The 26,676-nt window shown below is 38.3% G+C and overlaps 1 protein-coding gene across 1 annotated transcript in view; it reads right to left on the bottom strand.

Moving 5' to 3' along the window:
- LOC148402221 (cadherin-4-like) overlaps positions 1-26,122 on the bottom strand; it is a 180,542-nt gene extending 154,420 nt beyond the window's left edge. The window contains exon 1 of the mRNA XM_088368508.1: positions 25,953-26,122. Coding sequence (XP_088224634.1) covers positions 25,953-25,958 — 6 coding nt within the window. The 5' untranslated portion in view covers positions 25,959-26,122. The remainder of the gene's footprint in view (positions 1-25,952) is intronic.
- Between the last annotated feature and the right edge of the window lie 554 nt (positions 26,123-26,676).

Raw genomic sequence — 26,676 nt, 5'->3', positions numbered from 1 at the left:
AACAGGGAGGCAAACTAATAGGACGGGCTAACAGAACGACAATGGGACTGACTGACTGGCAGAGTAACAGGAGGAACCGACACACGAACAGAACAATCTGACCGGGGAGTGACACGTAGACAGAACTTAAATAAAAGACGGGCACGAGAGGTAGGTCACGGCGATTACACTGATTACAGGTGGACACAGGAGGGGAGGGGCGAGTGCACAGAACGGAAACCATGATAAAACTGGCACACGAGGAAACAACCGGAGACGAGACGTGACAGCGCTATGGTATTGGCGAACCAGCTGTGGCAAATGCAATGATGTGTGAGAACCTGGCGACGGATGGACAAATATCTGACGAGTACGAAAGGAGAGGTGTTAAAATTATTCCTTGGCAGGATGAATTTTTAGCAGCTATGGGAGGCACTCGGCCGAGATGCCCCGAAGGCTGATAGGATGCTTTGATCAGAGATGGAGGGATACGGCTGTTAAAGATCCTCAGCTGTATGTTTCTCTTTCCATTTTCTTTATATGACTCTTTTCCCTGGTTTTCTTACTTCATTTCGCCTCCACCAGTCAGGAATCTTCTGCAAACTCTGGTCTGTGTGCAAGTTTAACAAAATTGCCAATCGTATCCAGAAAAGGTAAATATATTTGTACACAAATAATAGGCTAATAATAATAATAATAATAATAATTAATAAATAAATAAATAATGGGCTTTTAAATAGCAATTTGGCTCTTAGGTTCTCTTATTGTCTTTTCGAAGTTCTGCGTAGTTCTGGAGCTTCCCTGACACAGAGCAACAGTAGTGAGTAAATTATTCCATTCACTTGTTTGAGCGTTTGCTCAATACACGTAAATAGCATCTTGGCGCTTGAAATAGATTAGTTTAAGGCCATACTAAATTATTAAACTATTCCCAGTGATCAAGTCCCCGTTCCCCTTTAAGTAAAGCAGACCTGTGGGGGTTCATACTTTGCCTCTGGTCATCAGACAAGTTCAGTAGGTAAATTGCCTTTGCCTGGAATGCTGCCACCAAATTCCAAATGAGGAAACGTAGATCTACCACGTGACCCGTTTTTCTTCCTGTGAACCAAGCGGTTAACCCGCTTTTCCAGACTAGATATGACCAAGTGGGCATAAAGACAGAGCGCCTGCCTGAGCCGCATGTAACTCAGCTTGGAGATGAAATAGTAACAGCGCGCTGTAATGTATTAGAGAGTTTTCCTTCCACGAATCCTGATAGCATGTTATCTCAGCTCCTGTTCTTATTTTTTGTTTGCTATGCATTGAGCTCTTCAGAAGTCTTACATGAGGTTTGAATACCTTTTCAGAAGGGCCGGGGCCTCTTTCTATTTATCCTATTTTGCTACTATAGGTCGTTTAAGAGTCACCCAATACACTCAGTAAGAATTTAAATTTCTTAGTTCACAGCGTATTGATGAATGGTCCTTGAATAGTAAATCAGACCAATTCAAGAGCCTGCCCTTTGAGTGCTGTGTAACTGCATACTTACGCCGAGTTGGTTGAGCCGAAATAATTGCTTGTAGCCTTTTTTTTTTTTTCTTTCATTTTCGTGGTGCCTACAGTGGGTGTTCTATATGAAAAGAGAATGACGCTAAGCAAACAGTAATACAAGTGTCATGCTTTAGACAAGCATTTGGGTGCTTTGGTTTTTTGCACAAAAGGCTTGGAATAGCAACAAGCGCTTCATTTGCACTTCTTTTCAGATTGTGCTTTGAATGTTTTTGAGAAAGAACTATTCTTAATGAGATGTGAGGCATCCTTGACCGTAACTACCGCATCAAAACAAAACAAGAAATGATGAGAGTCGAGGATACAGGGAGCTAAAACAAAACAAAACAAGCGTTTTCAGTGAAACAGCTCACTTTTGTTTACGAGAGGCAGGTCAAATGGAAATTGAGATTTCACATTTTGGTCAAATTTAAACTACCAAGCACTCAGTGTGGTCGCTTTTCCATTACACATTTTCTGGCCGTGCCGTTACAAAGAAAGTACAGTTTCAGAATCTTCTCTGAGGTGCTATTGCAAGACTGAGCATATTCATATATTCCGAGCACAAAAACATTACTCCTATGTTTAATCTCAGTGAGCTATTTAATTCAAAAGCAATTTGACAGATGTAACAGCACAAAATGAATTCAATTATACTTCATTTCATGTCATTTTCAGATTCAAAGCAATTATTATATAGGTATATGTATATAGGTGAGGCGCACCTTTCTTTTCTCAAGTGCAACACACAATCTTAAGGCACAGGTGTCAAACTCAAGGCCCGGGAGCCAGATACGGCCCACCACATCATTTTATGTGGCCCGCGAAGACAAATTGTGCATCAAATTCGTGTGTCATTACTAGAATTGCAAATTATCTTCACTTATTTGACCAGTTTTTACTCGTCTGATTTGAAAACAAGTTATTTGTCAGTTTGTTTTGTAGCTTGTTCTGTATATAATATGAGGTGCTCATACATTTATTTGGGTTGACAGTCATAATGGCCCTCTGAAAGAAGCTATGACTACAATGCGGCCCGCGAAAAAAATGAGTTTGACACCCCTGTTTTAAGGGAACGGTAAAAGAAACTCTCAACCTTTAAAAGCCTGTCAATCCAAATTGCTCAATTTTGTCCGTCTAATTGGACATTATGAAAATCTGTCTTTAGGCATAAAAATGACAACAACCTCAACATTTTTCTAGCTCTGATAAAGCATTGCGAGCAATCATGTCCTGCATTCAAGTACTTATTACTCAAGTTTCCATTAAGATCGCTTGGCGTTTTGCCGTTTCACCATATGTCTCAGTTTTTTTGTATCTCGGAGGAGTCTGAAATTCCGATGTAGAATTTCATTACCATTTTGGTTCCACTTCTGTATTATCATGAAAATATATAATTTGCTTGTTCCCCCTAATCTCCTATAGTGACATCAGTGGATGGGAATATTATGCCAACAATGCAGCTCTCACAGATCAAGAGATTAATTATAAATTTGAATTTAATCATAAATTTAATTATATATCAGGATCAGGTCATTTAAGATTTTCCTGTAGTCTTTATTTGTTTTTGACTTGCCAGCTCTACTTGTTAGCAAGCCTTCAGCAATCAAGATGCATTTACAGACCTTAAATGTTCTTGATTAAATTAAACATCAGGCAATCATGAAGAAAGGGATTTAGAGGCTATAATGGGTGATAACGTATTCCCCTATCTAGTCATCATCTAATTTAGGACATGGAGAAGTGAATGATGATCTTGTAGATTTGCAGTAAGAAAAAAAACGCATCTGCTTTTACTTCTCTACTTGAGCTTTGATTTATGGCAAAATCATACAATGACCACGCCGTTGAAAATGCATTTTATCGATAGCTGGGGATATTGTGAAAAGATTCAACAATTTTCTCAGAAGAAATTGCAGATCTAAATGTTGTGGTGTTACCTGGTTCGAATTCTTTCTTTCTCTAACCTTCGAGTAGAAACGTAATTGTCTGGCATTGAGATGAAATTCTGCCTGCACCCTTGGTGCCCGCTGTGCTCAATAATAACAGTAAATATAAGAAATTGTTTACACATTGTATTCCCATGAATAATACATTCGATTGGGCAATTTTAGACCACTGACAGGGATGCTACAATTTGTATATGCTTGCAGTTGCACTACGAACCGCCTTCAAGTTGTCTTAGACCATATTACCCAACTTAACTTTATTGATAGAGCACTTTAAAAACAACTGCAGCTGAAACAAAACACTGCGCATAAAGACTTAACATTAAAAAGTAATGAAAATAATCCAAAGAATAACCAACAATAAACAGAGAGAAAGGAACATGACTGAAGTCTTCGTCTTGGTCAGTGTGTGTGTGTTTGTGTGCGCGCGTGCGTGTGTGAACGTGGCTTTTTCCAACCCGTCAAGCTGATGACATTTTGTGCTCTCGTTTTGTCGGCAGGCTTCCAAAAACAAGACAATTGGATGAAAAAGGGCTTTCACGCACGGAGATTAAAGATGAACCATATAAGCAAGTACATTTTATACATTTTTTTAATAATACAGATGGACTCCCCCAAATAGAAATGTTAGGCAGGAAATAAGCAATGTTCTGGAGCACCTGGATATGATTTCATTACAAGGGTATATCAAGAGCATATGTTAACATGTGCATTCAATGTGGCACTATTGACTCCTAGTGTTAGTCTTAATGTGATCTTTGGATATAACATGAGCCATTGTGTGAATATTTGGATTCAATTGTTTTGTATGGTTGCATATTGTAGTAGCAGCACAGCAATGAATGACATCCAGGATGTTACTGTCAAGTTGGCACAAGCACTGCTGATACAATATGCACCCCTGCCAAAGATTAGTTATATTTAAGATTTTGTTTTCTCCCCTTTTCCCTACCGTATTTTCCGCACTATGAGGTGCACCTAAAAACCTCCAATTTTCTCTAAAGCCAAAAGTGCGCATTATAATCCACTTTATATATGGACCATAATGGATCCGTGGATGAGGACCCTAACGTATTAAAGTAAGCTTTACGTGTTTATTTTGTGTGTTGTGTGATATTAACGTTTGAGCAACGTTGAGTTATTGATATAATGTTTTCACTATTTCGAGTGTTACTATATTGTGATTGCATTAACGTTTGAGCAACGTTGAATTATTTATTCTATGCGCCTTATAATCCGGTGCGCTTTATATATAGACAAAGTTTTAAAATGGGCCATTTATTGAAGGTGCGCCTTATAGTCCGGTGCGCCTTATAGTGCGGAAAATACAGTTTGTTTGTTTGTTTTTCCCCTTGAAGTATTGTCATGTGATGACCATGCAGCGCAGCACCCTTTATTGAGTAGCAGCCACTGCTACACTGAGTACACATGGCTTTGTTATAACTTGTTGCTAAAAGTAATTACATCAACCCAATTTCATCAGATGGGGAGGGGAAGGGCTGCGTAAGTGAGACAGGTGGAGGAGTCAGCCGAGGTACCTTTGATGTCAGCAATATGTCTTTGAAGCCCAGAAGGTCCATAACGTGCATTAAACATTTTTGTGCCCGAGTTCAACTGGAATAATTTCGCAGAGTACTCCAAAACTTTAAATCGTGATGGATACAGTGTGCAAAAGTGCATTTTTGGCCTTTTTACGCTCTTTTCACTCGGCATTTTAGCAGCCACCAACAAGCAGAATTTAAATGCCTCATTTGTGACTCATTTGGGACGAAACTCGTATGACCTCTGTTAAGTACGCCATCACACCTGAGCCACTAAACATCGGACGTGATGTGCACAAGTGGGCTCCAGTACGATTGCTGGACTTGTAATTAGTGCATTTTGGTTTGGATCATCAAATATTCATACGGGAACCGATTCCACTGAGTGTCACCACTATTCACACACTGATTGCTAATGGAGCCTGGAGCTTTGTGCGTGTGTGTGTGTGTGTGTGGGGGGGGGGGGGGGGGGTCGAAGTAAAATGAGAAGACAGATATATAAACATATGCAGTATGGCATCTTTATTAATTGTGAACCAAAATATGAAATGCAATTTCTTTTTTTCTTTTTTTGGGTTGGCTGTTTGTAAAATATTTAGCTTGCGCTACATTTGCGCCCACCCCGCATGGCCCTCTGTCCATAAAACCTAATAATGCCTCTCCTCATGCCATTCACCGGGGCTAGAGCATGTGGAAAAAATTAAATTCTTGTTCAATCTAAGCGGAAATGCTCTCCCGCAAAACCCGTGTTATCCTCTCCGCTCATAGTGAATGGTATCAGGAGGAAGTATGGTTTTCTGAAATGAGCAACGAAATACACTGCAAAATAAATGCAACTCACTGTATAATAATCCTTAATCTCAAAAGTGGAGCAATGGTCTTTCATTCAGGTCGTTGGGAAATTAGAAGAAACCAAGAGACTGCAGCAGCACTAGGGGAAGCTCTGCTCTACCGGCTGTAATAAATTGCCTGTTTATTACTTTACAGGAAATTAAACAGTGGACCAGGAAAGGCTGAACATTCAATTTAAACTCCCCAAGAAAAGAGGTGATTTTTTTTAAGGACCAATAAAGTCACTCAAGAATTCCAGAGGTCACCGAGATGTCTCAGGGAAAAGCATTTTTATTTGGTTCTTTTTGTTTCTTTAATGTCAAATGCTGCTCCATTATCAAAAAGCCTCCACTGTTCAAGTGTGAACACCGGTCCAAATATCGATACCAATTGAAATCGGATTGATATTAGCATCATGAGGCTGATTCGGTAGCTTCAGTTTTGTACCCAGTCAGAGAAGGATATGGACTTGTTTGAACCTGTCAACACTAAATTAAAGGTGCAAAAAATTATCTTTGTGTCTGTAATTAAAAAAAAGAGTGTCTAGAATTAAAGAGTTCAAAATTTATTTGGGAAAAAATATTGTAAGACACGCAAACTAATATCTAACTGACTGTGAGGTGAAAATGTTGGAAAGCTGTATTACCTGCTGGTTGCTTTTAGTTCTTGTCTAAGTTTGACTCAAGCACAAGCAAGGCAAGGTGAATCAACAGAATTTTTTTTCGCGTGCATTTTTTGGACAGTCTGGAATACTTTTTTGTTGTGGTTGTGATGCAACAGCTACAATAGAGGTTATATGAAAATAGCAATGGAGATATCAATGGAATAAACTCAAACTGTTTAGAACACCTTGGGGTGAGAGAGTCAAAGTCGTGCTAAGTGAAAAGACTTCCACACATTGCAATCTTAGCTCCGGCCTCTGCGGCACAAACTGTACATTTGAGCTTACTATCATGAAGTATTGCTTTGATATGAATAGCCCAATAAACAAATATTGAATAATTCAACAATTCATGTTTTCATTTGTCTTCTATTCGGTGTATTCTCCGACTTGCAACTTTCATCTTAATTTAATTCGTCCATGGGTTGTGTTGTTCATATTCTCTCCAGTTTGGAGCATGACTCAATTTTCCATTTCTAGCTCCCCTGCTATGATGAGAAAATGATTACCTCTACACAGAGGGGATTCTCATCTGCTTTATTACACACGTGGAAAAAGAAAAGTTCCACCATCACTGTTCTCTCATGACTCCCGCAAACCAAAGCAAAAAATAATAAATCACAAGGATTTTTTTTTTTGTAATTTGATTTTATTCTGAATTACTTTTATCTTTCTTGGTGGTTGTGTAGTGGACTCGACAGGCCCTCACTGGAGGAGAGTTGAATCGTAAAGTTGGTAATGAATAAATATGACATTGCGTCTTTTTTTTTCCCCTCCCCTTCTCCTTATCGAGGATTCCCAGAGAGAAGTGGAGAGGAATCTCGCTGATTACTGCAACGGCAGCTGACTTTCTTACAGCAGATGTCGTGTTGACGATAAAGCATGCCATATCTACATAAAGGCAAATTTCCAACCTGTTGAGAGATAGCGCACAACCTTACAGCCCTGCAGTTTGGCTTGAAGCCAGTTATTTTGGAATGTGATTCTGCTTAAGTGCGGCAATAATGTTTGCCGATGACATCAAGCATTGCTGCTAAGTCTGGTGTAGTGTAGCATATAAGTGTATTCTCCAACCATCAGAAGGTACAGTATATTATGCTTATATGGTGGAGTCTTTAAGTGTTTGTGTAATTATTGTTTGTCCAACAAGAACTAATTTCTAGAGATTTCTAAAAGAAAAAAAGAGGGCAGTAACATTCTCATTTCAAACAACAAAACAATGTGTCCCACTAATTCTTTGCTGATCTCCTGCTGTATCCAAAACAGTGGCAGAGCTAGAGGGAGCGCCGTGGGAACTCTGACACCCCCCCCCCCAAAATACGGGGGAAAAATAGTCTGCCCAGGTGCCAGGTCAGATAATAAATCTTTGGTTATTTTTTTTTATTTTTCTGGGATTTTTTTTCAACATTTCTACCTGTTCCACCATAAGGGAACATATTAATTCTTTATCAGCCTTTTCTGAAGAATTTGGAGGTTTGTAAAAAATGTTTTTGTATTGCAGACTCACCTCCCTATGCACCCCCACCAGTAGTCCAAGAGGCTTACACATGTACTAGGCACTCCTTTACTTTGGAAATTGAATAATAATAATAAGAAGAAGAAAAATAATAATAATAATAATAAGCACAGAGAGTAAAATGGCACAAGCTAGATCTTAGTGATATTCAGGCATTTGTGCAAGAAATAAGAGTGCTCTGTCCTCAGACTGGTCCTTTTGTGCAAATGGGCAATATATAAGAACAACCACAGGTCTCTGAGGGATAAATCCTCCTGCTTCTGCACAAACCCCAGTAATTCAACACTCAACTTCAAAAAGGCATTTGACTCGACACACAGAGGCAAGATAATAAAAATCCTAAAGTTCTACGGTGTCCCTCCAAACCTACTCCGGGCCATAGGGAGACAGTGGCACGAGAGCGAGGGTAACAGACGGTGACAAGGAGTTTGACATCCTGGAGGGTGTGCTACAAGGGGACACCCTCGCCCACCTTCCTCTTCATTGTAGTCGTGGACTACGAACTAAGGCGAACAATTGATGGACGGGAGCAGGAACTTGATTTCACCATTGCACCTAGGAGGTCAAGGCGAGTTCCTGACGTAACCATAGCAGACCTGCAATATGTGGATTATATCTGCCTATTGTCTGACCGGATGGAACAAGCACAGGAATATCTGAGCAGAGTAGAGAGGGAGTGGAGTGTGCCCTCGATCTGAATGCTAAGAAAACCGAGGTTATCACCTTCAACATCTCCCCGTCGCCACTGGTGACAATAGGGGAAAGCAATCTGAAGGAAGTGGAAGCCTTTAAGTACCTGGTCTCATGGATAAACTTGACAGAACATGACCAGAGTGAGGAAGGCACGAGCATGGAAGTCTCTAAATGGCATGGCTAGTGTGTGGAAATCCAAACTTCCCCGTAATATTAAGCTTTTGTTTTTGAGGTGACAGTGGAATCCGTTCTCCTATATGGCTGTGAAATCTGGACCCTGACAGAAATCTTTGGATTGTGGGATGCATGGAGGATCGGATGAACTGGAGGCCCATCTGAAAACGACTTAATGATGAACACCTTACACAGCCTCATGCTCGACCTAGCTTCTAGGTAATTGGATAAAAAAGGTAATTTTGCGTTAGCCAAAACAAAGCCTGTCCCGTATGATCGAGGAAGAAGACAATTTGGTTCAAAAGAAAATATGTTGTAACTTCTGGAAACAGCCTTGGCAAATTCGAACAAAAGAAATTATCTTCAAGAACAGGAGATTTCAGTGGGGCCAATTACAGTATTAGTATTCAGTGTCAAATGTAAAGTTGTGTCTTCCCGAGAATACAAGTATTTATTTAGACAGGATAGACAGAAGATGCTATAATTAACACAATCCTGCAAAATCTGAATGACGTAAAATTGCTGCCTATCAAACTAACTCATATAAGCCTATTTCAGTGGTTACCTGATTGAAATACCGAGACGCCATTTATGAGCATACAATTTTTGCTAAATTTCATCTAGAACTTTATTTGCCAGGGTTTCGCAAGTGTCGTCTTAAATATAATCTAAACTGCTGTTGAAATTAGTAAAAATATTATATTGTGTTGGAAAATTGAATTAACTCCACAGCTGTATTTTTCTCTTTCTATTCTGTTCTTTGTAGCTGCAATCGTGCTTACCATGTTAAACGTAACTTGTGACCAAAGAAGTGACAAATTAATACTGCACTCAAACTCTTCACTTGGACCGCTCTGATCAGACCTCCTAATCGTGGCACCAGATTAAAATGTGTGGTGGTGATGTTTTATCTCTGATCCAAACATGCCAACTCAAAAGGCAAGTCCTCATCATTAGCCTCCAATCACGATTAACACTGACATATCTTGAAAGAGATGAGAATGAGAGGACGGACCCTGTAATGATGCCTCCATCTAAAATCCCCTCATATCTGTTTTATCCTTATCTGAGAGTTGAAATAATTTAAGAAAGGTGGTTTCTATCACCATTATGCTTCTGCAAGGTGAAATTTAACTCACAACTCAAACAATGGCGGAGCAAGGATTGTTGTCGAGGGTGGGGGGGGGTGGGCCGCAAAACAAATAAATAAGCAAGTGTTGTTTTTCTCTGCTGTTTTTGTGTGATGCCGCTACAGAACAGACTCAGTAATGCAAAAGTGGAAGTGTGAAGATAACCACAGGAGCGAAAATGGAACTTTTTAATACCATGAAAGGCAGTGCACTCAAAGAATATGCATCACAGAGTAGCTTGTGATGTATTGTAATATTTTGCCAAAGAGAGCATTTAAAAAAAAAATCACAATCAATTATCATGTAGCAATATAGCATAGTTATGAAAAAATATAAAAGCACAATTTTCAATTACATAATTTAATTAAGTCTGATAAAACAGTTGCTTTTCAAAAGAGGTTTCCACTAAGTGAGAATGTACAGGTACATACCCCGCATGGATTTAATTCCCACTAAGTGATTGTGTGAATGTAAGTGTGAAAATATGTCTGTCTCTATAGTATGTGTGCAAATATTGACTGCCGACCAGCCCGGAATGCTGTCCTCTTTTTGCCCTAAGCCAGGTCGGACAGGCACGACCTTGAACTGGATAAGACGTATAGAAAATGGACGGATAAATTCAGACTTACGCAAATGATTATATAGCAGATTTAGCAGGCACAATGTCAATCCACCTTTTCTTTACTGTTGAGCTCAGACTTTTAAAGCCATCCTTTAGTGTTCCATTAAAATATAATAAAGGTCAAATACATCTGTTCAAATTCGGAAGAAAGATTCATTTCAAGGCTTGGAGTAATGGATTTTTTGAGTTACATGAAATTGTTTTGAATTGCGTCCCCCTTAAAATATTGCGTCTGACTTTGGAGGTTCAAATGCATACGAAAACATCACGTATGCTGATTTACTGGACTGTAAATTAAATTATGAGATGATCTAAAGGTGATATTTCACCCCCAAGCTTTTTAGACGAATGTTGTCGACTTTTTTGGGCTAATGATGAAAATCAATCATTCTAATCAGGGATGAAGAGAAGGCCCACTGAGAGGCTTATCAATATGCCTGCTTCAAAGGAGAGTGCTTACTTTGCAAGCAGAAGAGAAATCTTCAGATTCATGCGTCTGTTAGAAGAAAAGGACCTCCAAATGAAGACGCAAGGCTTTTGAGATAAAAGAAAAAGGAAAAAAAAAAGGATGTCTGAACTCTTTTCCCACCAGCACCTGATTTTGGTCATTTTTCCTACTGTACATCAAAAAACACTGACATGCCTCTGACTCACTCAGCAATCTCATTGAAGGCAGCCAAGACAACCTTAAAATGTGGTTCTGCTGAAATAAAATGAATCTCCAGCATTTGACTGATTGGTCACACAATTTAATTAAAGATCAAAAGATGAGTCAATGTGGTCCATTTGTGTCGCTAACAAGCTCATTTTGTGTATTTTGTTTGCTGAGTAAAATGAAACAAGTATTCATTTTTATTAACACAAGTCTATTTTGGACAAATCTATAAATAATTAACTGGATCTGGAAGGCCCCTTTTTCATTGCCAAAATCGATAATTAGTACAGTGTGAAAGGCTGAGAGAAGATTGCTAACAATATCTTAAAACTGCAATCGTCACCAAAATGTACATGCACGTATCTACTTATGTCCAACCTATGAAATTATCACAGCAATATCCCTGTTAATAACCGTCTTGGCACTCGTGATTATGAAGGAAAAAAATGGTAATTAAATTATAAAACTGAGTCCGTTCTGGAGGTACTATTTTTCTGCATGCGTCATTTTTATGTGCGAACATTGGCCCTGATTTTGTAGGTGTGATAAAACAATGTTGTTGTTCTATACTGATCAAAGAAAAGTTCACCAGTGAAATGAAAATTGATATATATAAAAATACATTTAAAAAATAATAAATAAATAGGTGAAAAGAAATGAGAATAACTAACACTGAAATACTTTTATTATTATTATTATTATCATTATTTGTTTTGGGACTAATAGAAAAAACGTTTAATTGACCATTCTTAGACTATTTCCGTCAGTTTCAACAGTTAACAGCATTTATTGTAAAAGTCTGCCTGAGGTTGGCCACAGTAAAAAAAAAAACAATCCATTATTTCTGACCTCTCATTGGCTTCCTGTGACCAAACAATACAATGAAAAACTTCTACATGGCCTTGAGAAGTGGAAACTTGTTGTCGGGGTCACATATACACTGAGGAGCAAGCTGTCTAATTGGCTACTTATCACAATGACATTAAGACTTTCCAGCAGACAAGACTGCTGCCAAGTTGATTCCGTCCAAGTTGACATCAGGCGGAGTGGGACCAAAGAAATCCGAGGAGAACATTTGGCAGAAATGCATATAAAAAAAAAACTTTAAAAAAAAAATCATTCAGTTTTGCTTTTCATCTTAAGATCATTGAATGTGTCTCCTCTGATATTCCCTTCACTCATTCATCGATCTGCCAATTTATTTATGGATTTGGCTCAGAATCCAGTTGAGAATTCTTACCAGCCATCTCTCGAGGAATTCTGTCACATCTATATTTTTTTATTAGCTCAAACGGAACCGACTTGACATGTCCCCTTGAAGAAGACATACACTTCCTCTGACGTCTAACTTCCTCTACAAACCTTTGAATGTGTGTCGCATTAACCCGTCACTATAACATAAATCAAAATGTCCATGTTGAATCTCAGAAGCTAATTTAAGTGCTTTCCGTACATTTTGAACTTCAAAATATGAAACCATCCGCTTTTTTTTTATCCCTTTCATTTACAGAAGAGACCCACATATCCGTACATAAAGTAGTTCTCTTATGGTTCTTGGATTTTTTTTAATTTGATCCAGAATAACAGAGCTTGAAATTCACTTCATGACAGCATTGCTGATGACATTTTCAGCGTAAATCATGCAACATCCCTAACCGTAACATTTCCATATCCACTGATGCATGTTTACATACAGTATGTATCTAAATGTGTATATTTAGCCATTATGCCATATTTTTATAGTCCACATGCTTGTCTGCAGGATATCTTATCGAGCCAAAATGAGTCAGAGATGCCAGTGCTGAACTGAAGTCAATATTTACATGAGTAGGCTACTGCACCTTTGAATTGAAGTTGCATGTCTTGAACTTACATCAGCTTGGATCATTTCAGCGCAGAATTCTCAACCCAACTAACTTTTTCTCACAAATATAAGGATGACTATACTGTATCTTAGGAGAAGCCGTATTGATTCCAAAAGACAAAATGCCCAAGGTAGCAAAGGTCAACGGTTAAATCAATACAATATGTATAGTACATTTGCATCCAATTTCCAGCAAACTTTCAGGGAATAAGGGTGAGTGTCCGATGATACGTATGGATTTTAAAAGCAGTCTTAGAAAAGATGGCCCACTGTAACCACGTAATGTCAGAGGTTGATTTGTTAGGTACTGTTTTCTCCCTTTTGGTCACTCCTCTGAGTCACTGTTACGGAGGCCAAGCACATAACAGGACAGTCGTCTGGTTGGCTGTTTATCACTATGACATAAGGCTTGATACAACTTTTAGGAGTTTTTGAGCATTTTTTTTAGAGGAGCAACTAATTATAAGGAGACTCCCGAAACAGGGGTTTTATTAATCAATTACAATTCATAGTTACAGTTGTAACTTTTTAATTCAAAGTAATGCATTTGTTAAATCATCATCAGGGTTGTTGTTTTTAATGTTGACTTTTTGTCTGTACACTACGCGGTACAAACCCACTTTATCTGATTTTACGTAACTGTGATGTTCTGTAGATAAACCCAAATGTCCTTCAGGGTGCAAAATTGAAAAGAATTATGTATTTTCACAGGAGATCTATTTTTCTTTAAGGAAGCTTTTCACATATGCTATGAACAAACTCAGGTTGAAATTCAGTGGATATTACAGTGGCAGTGATTTATTTGATTATTAAAGTGTTTATTGTTCAAGAGATAAAGGATGGTACGCAGAGATTGTCAACAAAGGGAAAGAGCAGAAATGTACTCCCCGGCCACAACAAAAGTACAGGAAAATGTCGGGCCAAAATGTACAACGCTTCTACTTGCGGTGTTTTAAAACAGTTTTATCACATACGTTTATTATATCATCACTGAAGGTTAAACTGTTTAAAATGCAGCTCAATACTTAATAGAGTTTACCCTACTAGCGGGTGCCGGCTCTTCCCACATAGGCTGACTCAGCAGTTTGTGGGCTGCCAGAGACGGTTTCAGTTTGGAATTCTAATCCTTTTAGTCGATCACATTTGCTTTACTTCCCACGTGAAATTTCATCAAATCCAACCAGAAACCCTCCGATGTTAAGATGTGTTACATAATGCGGTTAAAAACAGAGTGGATTGCATTAGAAACGCTTTTAGTTTCAGGCTGGTAATTGAAAAGAAAACGCTCATAAATCTGCTGTCAGCAGACTATTTCATTAATCTGAGTGGGGGCAGTTTAAGACTTAACTTCACTTTTAGTGAACACCACATGAAAGGTCACTGCACAGACAAGATGTCTTTGCCAAGTAGGGGCAAAAAAAATATGCTTTGGTTTTTGATATTACAATTAGTAGACAATCTGACATCTTGAAATTAATACAACTGAATTATATCAAATATGAACCGATGAGCATAGCGGTTGGCAAATTTCACTTCTGAGGTTCGACTCTAAACTCTGACCAATGTTAGACATTTGCATATTCTCCCTTTACTCCAATTATTCCAAATTCCACCCGTACTCCAAAATCCTGAGGATCATTGATGGCTCAAATTAATCCACAGGTATGAATATCAGCGTGAATCATGGTTAGTTTTAGAGCTGTCAAAATTAATTGATTAATCAACAAGTAATCAATTATCATATGAATCAATTATTTGATGAGAGAGATATTTTTTTTACCCTTGAATTAAACTCTAATGTCAGCCTCTCAACAGCAATTATTCATTAATTGTGTTTGTTCTTATGAAATCAACCAGATTATCTTTTTTTTGTGAAATCAAACCAAGACATTTGCAAATGTCTGCTTTTACTTTGGCAAACAATAACCGCACCAGGAACTAATTCCGTTTCAAAATGTTTGGTGAGTACAACATGAATCCCTCTTGTTGTTTAATTGTTATTTAATTGTTTTATCATACAATACCAAATAATAGTAAATGGGGGGAAATACTTTTGCAATACACTTTCATTCAAAACAAAAATATTATCCGATATAATCAATGAAGGAATCGATCTAGTAATTGATTCTAAATATATTCTTTAGTGACAGCCCTAGTCCAGGGCAGGACCTGCCTTTCAGTTGGGATAAACTCAAGATCACCCCAGTGAGAACGAGCTGTAGAAAATTGATAGATGAACTGATAAGATGAAATCAATAAATCACAGCAATTTATGTCTTCTCTGTTTTTTCCATAAAAAGTCATTTATGGACTGAGGAAGGGAAATGTCGAGTTTCAGTCAACTCTGTTGCAAGATGAAAGAAAGTGGGACATAAATGTGAAAATAAAGTTTTCTTTCTCAAAGAAATGATAAAACCAAATAGCCTCTGAGCAAAGACAAAATTGGTTGCTGGGGTCAAATTAATGGTCGTTGCGCTGTTATCGCACTCCCACTGAAGACCCAAATTATCAAATGACTGCAATAATCTGGTGTAAGCTTTCACAGTCAGTAACAACTTTTTTTTTTCCATTGTCACTTAAATGACCCACATCCGTTTTCCACCCACACTCGCCATCCTCACGATGCACTTAATGCTGCGGCACGTCTCCCGACCGAGCTTTGACAGCCGACAGAGAAACTGAGCAGATTTGCACCTCATGGTGATATTGCTTTTCATTTGCAAGCACACTGACCTACCTACTCACCTTGTCACCAAGGTTGACCTCAAGTCAGTAACAACATCATTAGCCCCTGTAGCCAATCATCATCTTGCATCTTAATCACGCTCCGACTGCGCCGCCTTTGACCCCAGCAATGAAGTCATAGAATATTTGAAGGCTCTGAATTATGAATTAACGTCCATATCTGTCAAAGTACCATCACTGTCATTTTAGAAGCATGACTGAACGGAGTCTTGAAAAACGAGTGACAGCAAATGCCTTAATCTCAATCGTCAATTGACAGTTTATAATATTGACTTTATTTATAGAGCATCTAAAATAGTTACAAAGTGCTAACAGTGTAAACAAAACAAGAACAAATCTATTTTCTACACCGCTTGTCCTCATTAGGTTTGAGGGTGCTTCTATTATTTTTTTGAGTGTTATTTGGTTTTTTTAATCCAATCAGATTTCAGCTTGAATCCATTGCCAATGTGTTGAAAATTTTAACAACACCACTCTTAGAGTCATTACTGTGCAATAACATCCTGCTCTCCACACCTTTTTTGTCTACACTGTTTGTACTATGTGTCCTCTCTGCATCCATTGCAGCCTGGTCATTCGAGAAGAGGGACCCTCCCATCTGTGGTCTCTTCTCAAGGTTTCTCATTTCCCCTAGCTGGAGTTTTGAGTTTTTCCCTGCCCTCTTGGGAGTTTAAGATCAGGGGATGTTTGAGAATATCTTCCATTTTTCACGTCCTGAGTGTTGTTGTTAGTCACCTAAATGTTGAACAGAGGCTGTGATTTACCGAAGTCAAATTCCTTGTTTGGCCCGCTCGAACATGGCGAATAAAAAAACTCTTGAATCTCTTGAATCTCTTGAATCTTGAACAAAGAAACAACTTCTATGCAAATGAGCCTCATTGGCAAACAATGTAAGAATATGTAATGGCTGAGACACTCGTTCTCAACCACCTGTGTGTGTGTGAAAAAAACTGTGTTTTTAGTCATATTTTTAATATCTGGTTTCTAATGTAAGGAAAAATACATCACTCTGCTTGTCTTATAAATTTGCAAATCTGCCTCACAACATACAAAAACATCCGCGCCCATTACCAATGCTGGGCCTTACTTATCTGGTCATAATGATGATGTCGTTTTTCGGGTTTCACATATTGGTTATTCAAAAAAAAACTACTTCTCCACTACTACCCATACCGGAAAGAAAAAAATTACACAGGCACATCAAGCATCATTCATGGGTCCGTTGCCATCACATTAGTCAGACCGGGAGAAGAATCTCGAACACGCCACTGTTTTTAAGGCATTGTGAAAATTTGCACCAAGCTAATCATCGTACACTTACTCTCACTCGCTTACGTTTTCTCCCTCATAAAGTGATATTTTTGCTTGGTAAATCCCTGCGGGAAGCAATTTTCTTAAAAAATGCTTTTAAGCTCTTATTTCTGGAATTTTGTCCATCACCATCATACAAGCTTAAAGTGTTGAGTTACAATATAAGCCTGTAGACGGCCTCAAATGAGCTCCATAATTGTCATGCTTTTGTTCATGTTCAGAAATTCAGTCTAATTCTGTCCCGTCTTGCAGAAAATTGAGCATCCTCCCTTCCAAAGCTAGGTTTCCTGCTTAAATCAAAACGCAACTTGGAGGAAAATACATTTTGAGAAATGTTAGGGTTTTGAAGTGACATTTGAACCTAAAATTCACGATTATCTTGGCAGGTAAATTTAATTTGAGTTTGAACTTAAACATGTTGCAGTACTTCGTTGCAAAACTTGGAAGTTCTCCTAACATTAGACGTGTCCTAGCTGATCTAAAATAGAGCCACTAAATGTATTACACAATATGTTATGTATTGTGGTTTAAAAAAAAAATTAAATGGAGCATAAGTGCTCACCCCAGTCTGCACTAAACTGTCGTGTAGTTTATTCATTACAGCAGATTAAGTGAAGCAAGCCTAGAAACAACAATATCATTAGTGAGACAAGTGCATTTGTTTTGACAGTGTTGTTTACTTCCCAAATCATCTGGTCTCACTCTCTGTAAGTGTTCCGGCACTTTGCAAGTCCCTGGCTGTCTTGCAATGCGTCATGTTTACCATAATAATATTGGTATCTTGGCGATTCATTAGGATTGTGAATTATGGGCCGAAGACTTTCTTACTATTCCCATATGTGCGCATGTGGTCAAAGTGAATTAAATTCATTCCATTTATTTTATCTCCTGCCATTTAAAATCTAGGAAATGATCTGTTGTCATCAACAACCCCCCTTTAGTAAATATCAGCACATAGTGCACCATGATGCATTGTCCTGCCAGCTGAAGCTTGTGGTGATAAAATCCATCAACATGATACAGTCAGCTATCAACTCTCACATTTTTTTTTTTTTCCAGCAATGTGACATTTTGGCCTTTAAGTTATTAAAAGATTTGCTCCCTTACCACCCTGCCCTGAGAGTCTCTTCACCCAAGTCAGTGAGTCTATCTCCATATATTGGATACATTGGTATGCATTATTCATGACATTCCAAAGAGTGTGTTGGCCACTCTCCTGAAGCTCGTCTTCAGGCAAGAGATGTTCCTTGGATCGTCTTTTGTGGAAAAGAGGCCAAAGCGAGAGCAGAGGGAAGCACAAAATGAGAACACAACATCCGGCGGTATTTCGGCATGGGACGCTTGTTCCGACTTCAGGGAGGTAATTAATTAACAACAACAAATATGTCCAGGCTGAGACTTCCAGGGCTACCCTATGGTGCCTCACATATCTGTCCAGGAAACGGATGACTGGCCTTGATGTATGTTAAGTGGGGGTCGGAAATAAGACTATGCTATCTGTCAGGCAAAAAAGTACAAAATGGAGTTTATGAGCGCGGACAAAAAAGCAATCATCCTTCACATAGAATGTTCACGGGCTGAGAGTTTTCATTTTTCACAGTCTGTCACAAATGGGAAATGGAGACATTTGTATTTGTTATAATTTTAGCAAATATTTGACTGTACGTCTATCTTTCGGGATTTGAAGTGATATTTCATCATTAGAATGTAACTCGTTTATACTGAGTTAACTCAGTGTCACAAAACCGAGAAGCTTTTCATTGATTAAGATGGCTTTGAAATGTATAACGTATTGGCCCGAATATAAGATGGTGTTTTTTGCATTGGGGGGTCGTCTTACATTTGGGGTCTAGACATTATACCCATTCACAACGCAAGATGGCGCCAGATATCTTTAAAGCGAATGCTGAACTTAACTCTGCAGGTCAAAGCGAACCCCTGTCACAAAGAAGAAAAATAAAAATAGCGGTAGCAGTTTGCATTATTTTATTGCAATTGTTTTCCTTATTCAGATTTGTTTCAAGACTACAGTTACAGTTAGACTTCACTTTGATGGTTAATGCAGTTATTGCAATTTTGTTGTTTTATCACTATAGATTTGTTTATTTACATTTCAAAAACCAGAAGCCATTCATTTGCAAATGTGATCGCACTTTAGTTTACATATTTAAATGTTCAGATATTAAGATGTTTTTGCATGATTTGAATGAGGCAAAATAATGTGCTTTTTCTCTCAAATATATTGTTATAATCATTTGTTTCAGATGTACTGTAATTATTTTCTGTGTAGAAATTAAATTTGGTGTTCAAAAAGTATTTTTTCAAACTTGGGTCTTGAAAAAGAGGGGGTCCTCTTATATTCGGGCCAATACGGTATTACTCAAAAGACATCAGTTGTCTACGGTGGTATTTGGACTTATTTAACATTTGGACATATGTGATGAACAAATCAAAACAGGTCATCGTATTTTCACCTGATAAAATACGCATGTCTTGCCACAAAAAGACAATTTTCCCAATGAATGAATGAATCCGCATCGAGTTTAAAGTTTCTTAACCAACAATAAATACAATATGCACAGGCTTTAAAGCAAAGTAAATCTAACACAGCTAACTGAGCTCACCATCATGTGAGAATGCACCCTGAACTCTTAACAAGCTTTTCGTTTCATAAACGCATCTAGGGGAAAAAGGAAACTAATTGGAGCGAGAAAAAAAAAAAACGAAAAACAGCAAGCAAAGAAACAAACAAACTGCAAAGTAATTTGCTTAATGTTTTGTCTCGTCGCCTCTGCTGGAGCCCATCATGCTGGAAGTTTGACGTGCGGGGGGGGTTCATATTTTCCATCAAAAGCTTTCACAGCCTTTAAGGAAAAAATGGTCTGTTTCTTCAGAGGGTCAAAGCAATGCATCTCTTTTCTTGATTCACAATATGAACAAAACTCTTCTGGTATTTGCCACAATGACGTCACTTCATGTGTTTAGCTAGCTCATATTTTAGTGTACTAGTCGACTATGAACGAATCCGGCACCCAAAGTGCAGAGGAGTCACATTATTGATCCAGAGGCACAACAGCCCGTCCATGCGTTTTGCCATTACACATGTATTGTATGCAAAGAGGAGCCTGTCTCGCAATAGAGGCTGTTTTATTAGCTCCCTCAAACTCAATTTCCATGCCTGGCAGCTAAAGGTGTAAATCTGGCCTTATCTGGCCCCTGCATGCGCACTTCATATCCACACCCAGTGCCAGCAACAGATCTATAATTCATTGCCAAGCACATCCATGTTATTGGCTTCTCCATTTATTAGAAAATACAACACGGGAAAGAATTTAATGCAGTGTCGTCGAAACGCATCAGAAGGCAAAGAGGGTATGTTTCAACTCCCAGTGGACTACAAACTTCTTTGCAATGATATTAGATTCAACCAGGAAAATATACAGTGGATGAAACTTTACACGCATTCATATTCTGCTGGGTACCTTTTATGTATCATTATGCCAGCAGGAGGGTTAACATCGGTTTGACCCCCACAGGTGAAAGAGTGCTGTGTTTGACAGACAGTGAATTATTCCTCCAATTTGGATAATTGGATAACTTAGGTCGGGGCATATAAAACCAGAGACTTAAGCGGACCAAATAAAGGAAATGAACATTTTAGACAGTTTGACAAGTATTTAGAAAATGTGCCTTTCCGTGATTACTATTCCTTGGGATTTATATTCATATTTATATGCACACAGGCGCGCGCACACACACACACACACACACACACACACACACAATCATGATAGCTACTGCATGTAGTATCTTATTCTTTCATGCACCCAGACAAGGCTAACCTCAAATCTGTGATTTATTTGTGAATCAATTTTGAAAAAGCATATTGTCTCATTTCAATAAATTGCTTTGTGTGTAGATATGGTATGTAGTTATTATAATACAATGTACATAAACAATACAAAATGCAATAAAAATGATAAGAGATAATTAAAATTCCATCTTTCTGTTGCAAAAATTAATTTTGTGCACCAGCTGCCAACACATATCTGCCATTCCTAGGCAGGATTTGAAAATATATGGATAAGCATGAAAGTATTATATTAATAATATAGTGACAGCATATATACATACATACATGATGAAATAAAAATGTTGCTATCATTAGGACCACTGTTGTCATTTCTGCTGTATTTTTTTTTCAAAAAGCAGCTCCGAGAATTCTCTGGATTTCTGCTTACTATATTGTAACCAAAACATGTTTTGCTGACTTGGCAACACTGCAGACATGTCGTAACTGTTATTTGGCTACCTATGTGTGGTCACACCAGGGACCGGTGAGCAACTGAGGGAGGGGCCAGATGTGGCCCCCGGGCCGTACTTTGACGAAACCTGTTTTCACGCATGCCTAGCCTTGACATTCTGTTAAGGAATGACAGCAGAGTCTATTGCCCAAAGGGAACCACTCATTGCGCCTGACTCACATTATGGGTCTGGTGTAGCAGGATGAGGCACAGAGGCGTGAGCGGCTGGATGGCCACGTTACATGTTTGTGATGCTCTTGAGCATCTGGAGGCAATGACGCAGAACACAATTACAATTTTCATTCAGAAAATGCATGAGCTGACACTCCATGATGAGCATGTGACAAAACCCAGCATTAGTAGGATGCAGCAAACATCCTCTAATATGCTTCAAGTCACTTGGGAAAGCAGGTGTCAACAAAAAACAATAAAATGAGACGCAAGTACGGACTTGCACATGTTTTGACTCCCAATAACACAAACTTTACGATTCACTTTTAGCCACACCGCATACAAAAGGCACACCTTTTACAGCATACAAATTACCAAAGATAAGAAGTATTATGTGATCTCACCTCTCGCTAAGCTTCAAGCTACTGAACCTGTGTGAGGCCTAAAAATGCAGCAGTTCTATCTGAACCGGAAAACAGAGTTTAAAGAATAACAAAGAACATCACTAGAGGCTTATTTCATGACAGAAAAATTCTCTTCACTCTTTTAGAAGAAACACTGACAGCTCACTCCATGCCCCAAACGGGACAAACAAAACACTAACGTAATATTTGGAATCATTAGAACGGAACAGCTGTTGATTTCATATTATGAACACTCATATGGAATCGGTTATATTATGGCAAGATGCCTATCTGGAGGTGACATTAAGCAGATCATAAGACTTTTTCAAATCATAAGAGACAGGGAGAAAATTAAACTTCTGCCCCTTAAAAAGAGAGCAAGAGAATAAGCTTAAGAAATATAAAGGGTAAATTCAATTCACTTCCCTTTGACTATTTGAAAGCCTTTGAATAGACAGGGAAATGATGGCTATCTCAGCTCAGACAAAGAAGCGGTGGAGTGCTTTAAGGGCGTTTCTTTTGTCATCTTAAGCAGGTCTTCTGAAGCTCCCTTGTGTGCTCCAAAGGGCTTAATAGAACTTTGGCTGATCAGTAATGGGCTCCAACAAATATACACAACTAAAAATAGCCCATTTGCACTTGCCCAATGAGTGAACCTGACTCTGAACAACTGCGGGAGTGCTTAAGTGGCGACCAGTTTAGCCTTATGAGTAAAAGAAGCAATGAGACAATGACCATATGCTGTATCTCTTACAGCCGTGGGGATGAACTCATGAATATTTAACAGGAGCTTGAGCTAAATTCATTTTAAATTAAAAGCATACATATTATATCCCTAGGGCGGGTCTCTGAAATATGTTCGTGTTTATTTTTATGGTAGCTCTATTTTTATAATGGCCAGTAGTTGTATCTACATAATAATCAATTCTTAATTCATTCTTAATTAAAATATATAATATTACTATAGTAGTCGGCTACATTGAATTAATGAATATACATTACACTTCTGCGGCTTTGTGAAAGAAATAAAAATGTACTGCCATAATAAAACAAATGAATAAAAGCTACAGTTTACATGTAAAAGGTTCTGAGGATGTGCAGAACTATCAGGTGTCATATTGATGACATTTTTATTATTAAATTGACTGGTTTTTTGCAGGCCTTTTTTTTTATGATGCATTGCTTTTATTTGAGGAGACAATTAACACTTTTCTTCTTCATTTCATTCAGTTCAAAAAAGAAGGGAGAAGACAGGGGCAAAAGGGCAATTTGCTCTATCAAAGCATTTTATCTTTGTTTTTTCCATTTCATCTATTTACACGTCTCACCTGTCCTCTGTTGTCTCCGTTTCGGAACCTTTATCTACAAATACAAGTTTGTGTCTTCATAGTGAAATATCTTGCCTCCTGTGATGCCAGTATGTGGCTGCATTTGGTTTATTTCCCACTTGTTTCCACCTCCCACTCAGTAGAAAAGTTATTTCTCTCTCTCAAGGTGTTTTGCCACAGTCAAGATTCTATTTTGTGACTATTTTGCTAAAAATGTGTTGGCTGTTTTTAAGTAACCTCTTTGATAAAGTGTAAAATACAAACGAGTTTCTGTTATGTGCACGAATAATGTATCCGATAAAAAACGTCCGAGTGTCCAGAAAAGCACCGTATAAATCTGATGCATCATTAGTAACCATAATTACTATCATGAATGACCCATATAATGAATCGGAATGCAGATGGTTGTGTCAGTTTACATTTCATACTTAAATGGGAAAATGAAACTTCAATTTTGCTTCATAAAACAGTTGTTCTATTTCTTGTCTCCTCTAGATGGCACTGTTGGTTTGAATAACAGAGGTTAAGAATTGACGAGGAGTCAAAAAATACAAATGGTTTATGTCGAACCTGTGTGCCCTAAATCACATGCTCATGTACTAGTCAAGGTAATGGTTCTCAAAGCAGTGCGTTGGCATAACACAAGACACTTAGATATGTGGCTTTGTAAATCTTAAGGCTCAAACACAAGACAGTTACTAATATGTAACCTTGTGAACCGTAAAAAATGAAAATCAGAAATCACTGTATTGAATAACCCATATAATACAATCATCTTCATTGGATTAATATTTAAAAACAAAAGACTACATCTACGAGCTCATGATATAAATATATACTTTTTTTTTCCTCGAGTGTTCGCCTTGTCATTGAAATGTGTTTTGCAATAATTTAATATGCTTCTTTTGTATAAAGATTATGATCATGGGATAAACAGCAGATGGGACGATGAAGAGCGTTACGGAACTGGCATGCATCAAGCAAGCTCACACACTGAATATTATTCTACACACCTGAGAAATAATCCCCAACAGTGTTGTTTACACCTAACAAGTGTTAAATTTGTAACTCTAATCACAGGAAAGTGTGAAACCACAGCATTGTGTGCGGCAGCGTAATATATGATGGAATACTATCATTGTTATTCAGCTCCAATCTCATTACCGCTATTCAACATTTCAATACAGCCAAGATGGAGATGGAAGCAATCAAAAACGCAACACATCAGAGAAAAAAAATAGCACAACACAGCTTTCATTCCTGAGCTTGCTTTTCCCTGTCACACAATGGCGTGTCTGCTGTGTATGAATAGGATGGCATAAATATTTCAAAAACAAACCCCAAAAAAAAAAACAGGCGTTTTCACACTCATAACAATGCAAACAATGTGTGTAAACACCTTTAGATTTCATGCATCTAAAATTACTTCCTCCAAGGAGTTTTTTTTTTCCATCCAGAAGCAAAGCAATTCATTCAGTGAATGTTTCATCACGTGTCTGCCAGAGATGCTATTGAGAAATTACAGTGGCACCAATGAGTCAGGTGGCTCAGTGACAGTGGCCCGAGTGGAATCTAGGCGAGATGTATTGTTGTCTTGGAGGAATCTGGAATTGAATTCTGATTCACTGGAATATGATTTTTAAAGCAAGGTTGCACTATCCCATGATAGATGACACGGAAACAGCAGTCACGCTACACAGAGTATCGCAAAAGATACACTGAGTGCGGTCGGTCGGCCATACGTGACACGAGTGGGCTGCATACAGATGAGTTGTGAAAGGGTGGGATCGCTTGGCCATGCAGTACACACAACAAATATTGTAAAGGAGGCGCTTAACGGTATGTTTGAATAGAAATATATACAATGAACATCTTAGCTTTGGGGTCAAACTCATTTTCCTCAACGTTGTAGTTATGGATTGCCTTAGGCGTCTATTATTTACTGTGAAATTCATAAACGCTGATGAAGAGAGCAAGAATAAGAGCGATAGAGGGAGAAGAAGGGGGAGAGAGGAGGGAGAGAGAGAGGTACAGAGAAGGAGGGAGAGAATGAGTGAGGAAGAGAGAGTGAGGGAATGAGTGAGGAAGAGAGAGTGAGAGAGAAAGAAAGAGAGAGAAAGGGAAAAGAGAGAGAGAAGGAAGAGAGAGCGAGAGAGAGAGAAAAAGGGGAGAGAGCAAGAGAGGAGGGAGAGAATGAGGGAAAAAGAGAAAGAGAGAGAGAGAGAAAGGGAAAAAGAGAAGGGGAGAGAGAGAGAGAGAGAGAGAGAGAGAGAGAGAGAGAGAGAGAGAGAGAGAGAGAGAGAGAGAGAGAGAGAGAGAGAGAGATACTAGATTAGGGTTCGGCAACCCAAAATGTTCAAAGAGCCACATTGGCCCAAAAAACACAAAAAACATACCTGTATGGAGCCGCAAAAATCTAAAAGCCTTTTATAATGCAACATAGACTGTCAATACATAAGTTGCATGCCTACTATTAAAATAATAATTTAAAAAAATAATAGTATCAATTTGATCATTTCTTCTTGCGACTCATTACAGTTCACGTACCTGCATAGCAGAGCTGTCTGTTCGATATTGGTCACGTCACACGACTCATCCATCACAGGCAATTGCGAAAACGCTGGAGCTGAATTGATGTCCTTGATTTGCTGATCGGTGATATTGTTTGTGCAGAGAGTCTTTCATTTTCTGAATGATCTCGGTTTTGTTTTGGAAGTCCCAAAATACGCACTTTATTATCTCTCGGGCTGCAACAAAACTTGCATCAGAGTTTGGCGATGCAATCCACTTCTTGAAAGTGTTTTTTCGGTCCTCAAATTTCTCCACCAGCACTGCAATTGCACGTTTCCTCTCAGTTGCAACTGGGTGATCGGCAGCAAATTTAGCATGCTTTAGCTGAAAATGTCACTCCAAATTCCTCTTCTTGTTATTTGACAACTTCTCATTGCAAATCAAACATGCAGGCAATGCACTGGCAATGAAAGTAAATAGTTGAGTCCATTCTTTCTTTAAGCCTATGTTCTCATCAGCAATCTTTTTCTTTCTACCTTTTGAATCCATGGCCCATCACTCACATACCTGTTTGTTTTCAACACACCTGTGCTGTCTTGCAGGCTATGACGCAATTTTCCTATTTGGCGTCGTTCTTAAATTCAGTATTTTTAATATATTTGCAACTTCATACATTTTTACAGCATAGGCATGGTTGTGTTATGGTTACCATATAAAAACCATATTTAAAAAAAAAAAAACAACAAAAAACAACATATTT

This window comes from Syngnathus floridae, chromosome 2 (genome assembly GCF_059516105.1).
Source record: "Syngnathus floridae isolate MCC-2025c chromosome 2, RoL_Sflo_1.0, whole genome shotgun sequence".
Lineage (NCBI taxonomy): Eukaryota > Metazoa > Chordata > Actinopteri > Syngnathiformes > Syngnathidae > Syngnathus > Syngnathus floridae.
This window is presented reverse-complemented; position numbering and strand designations above follow the sequence as displayed.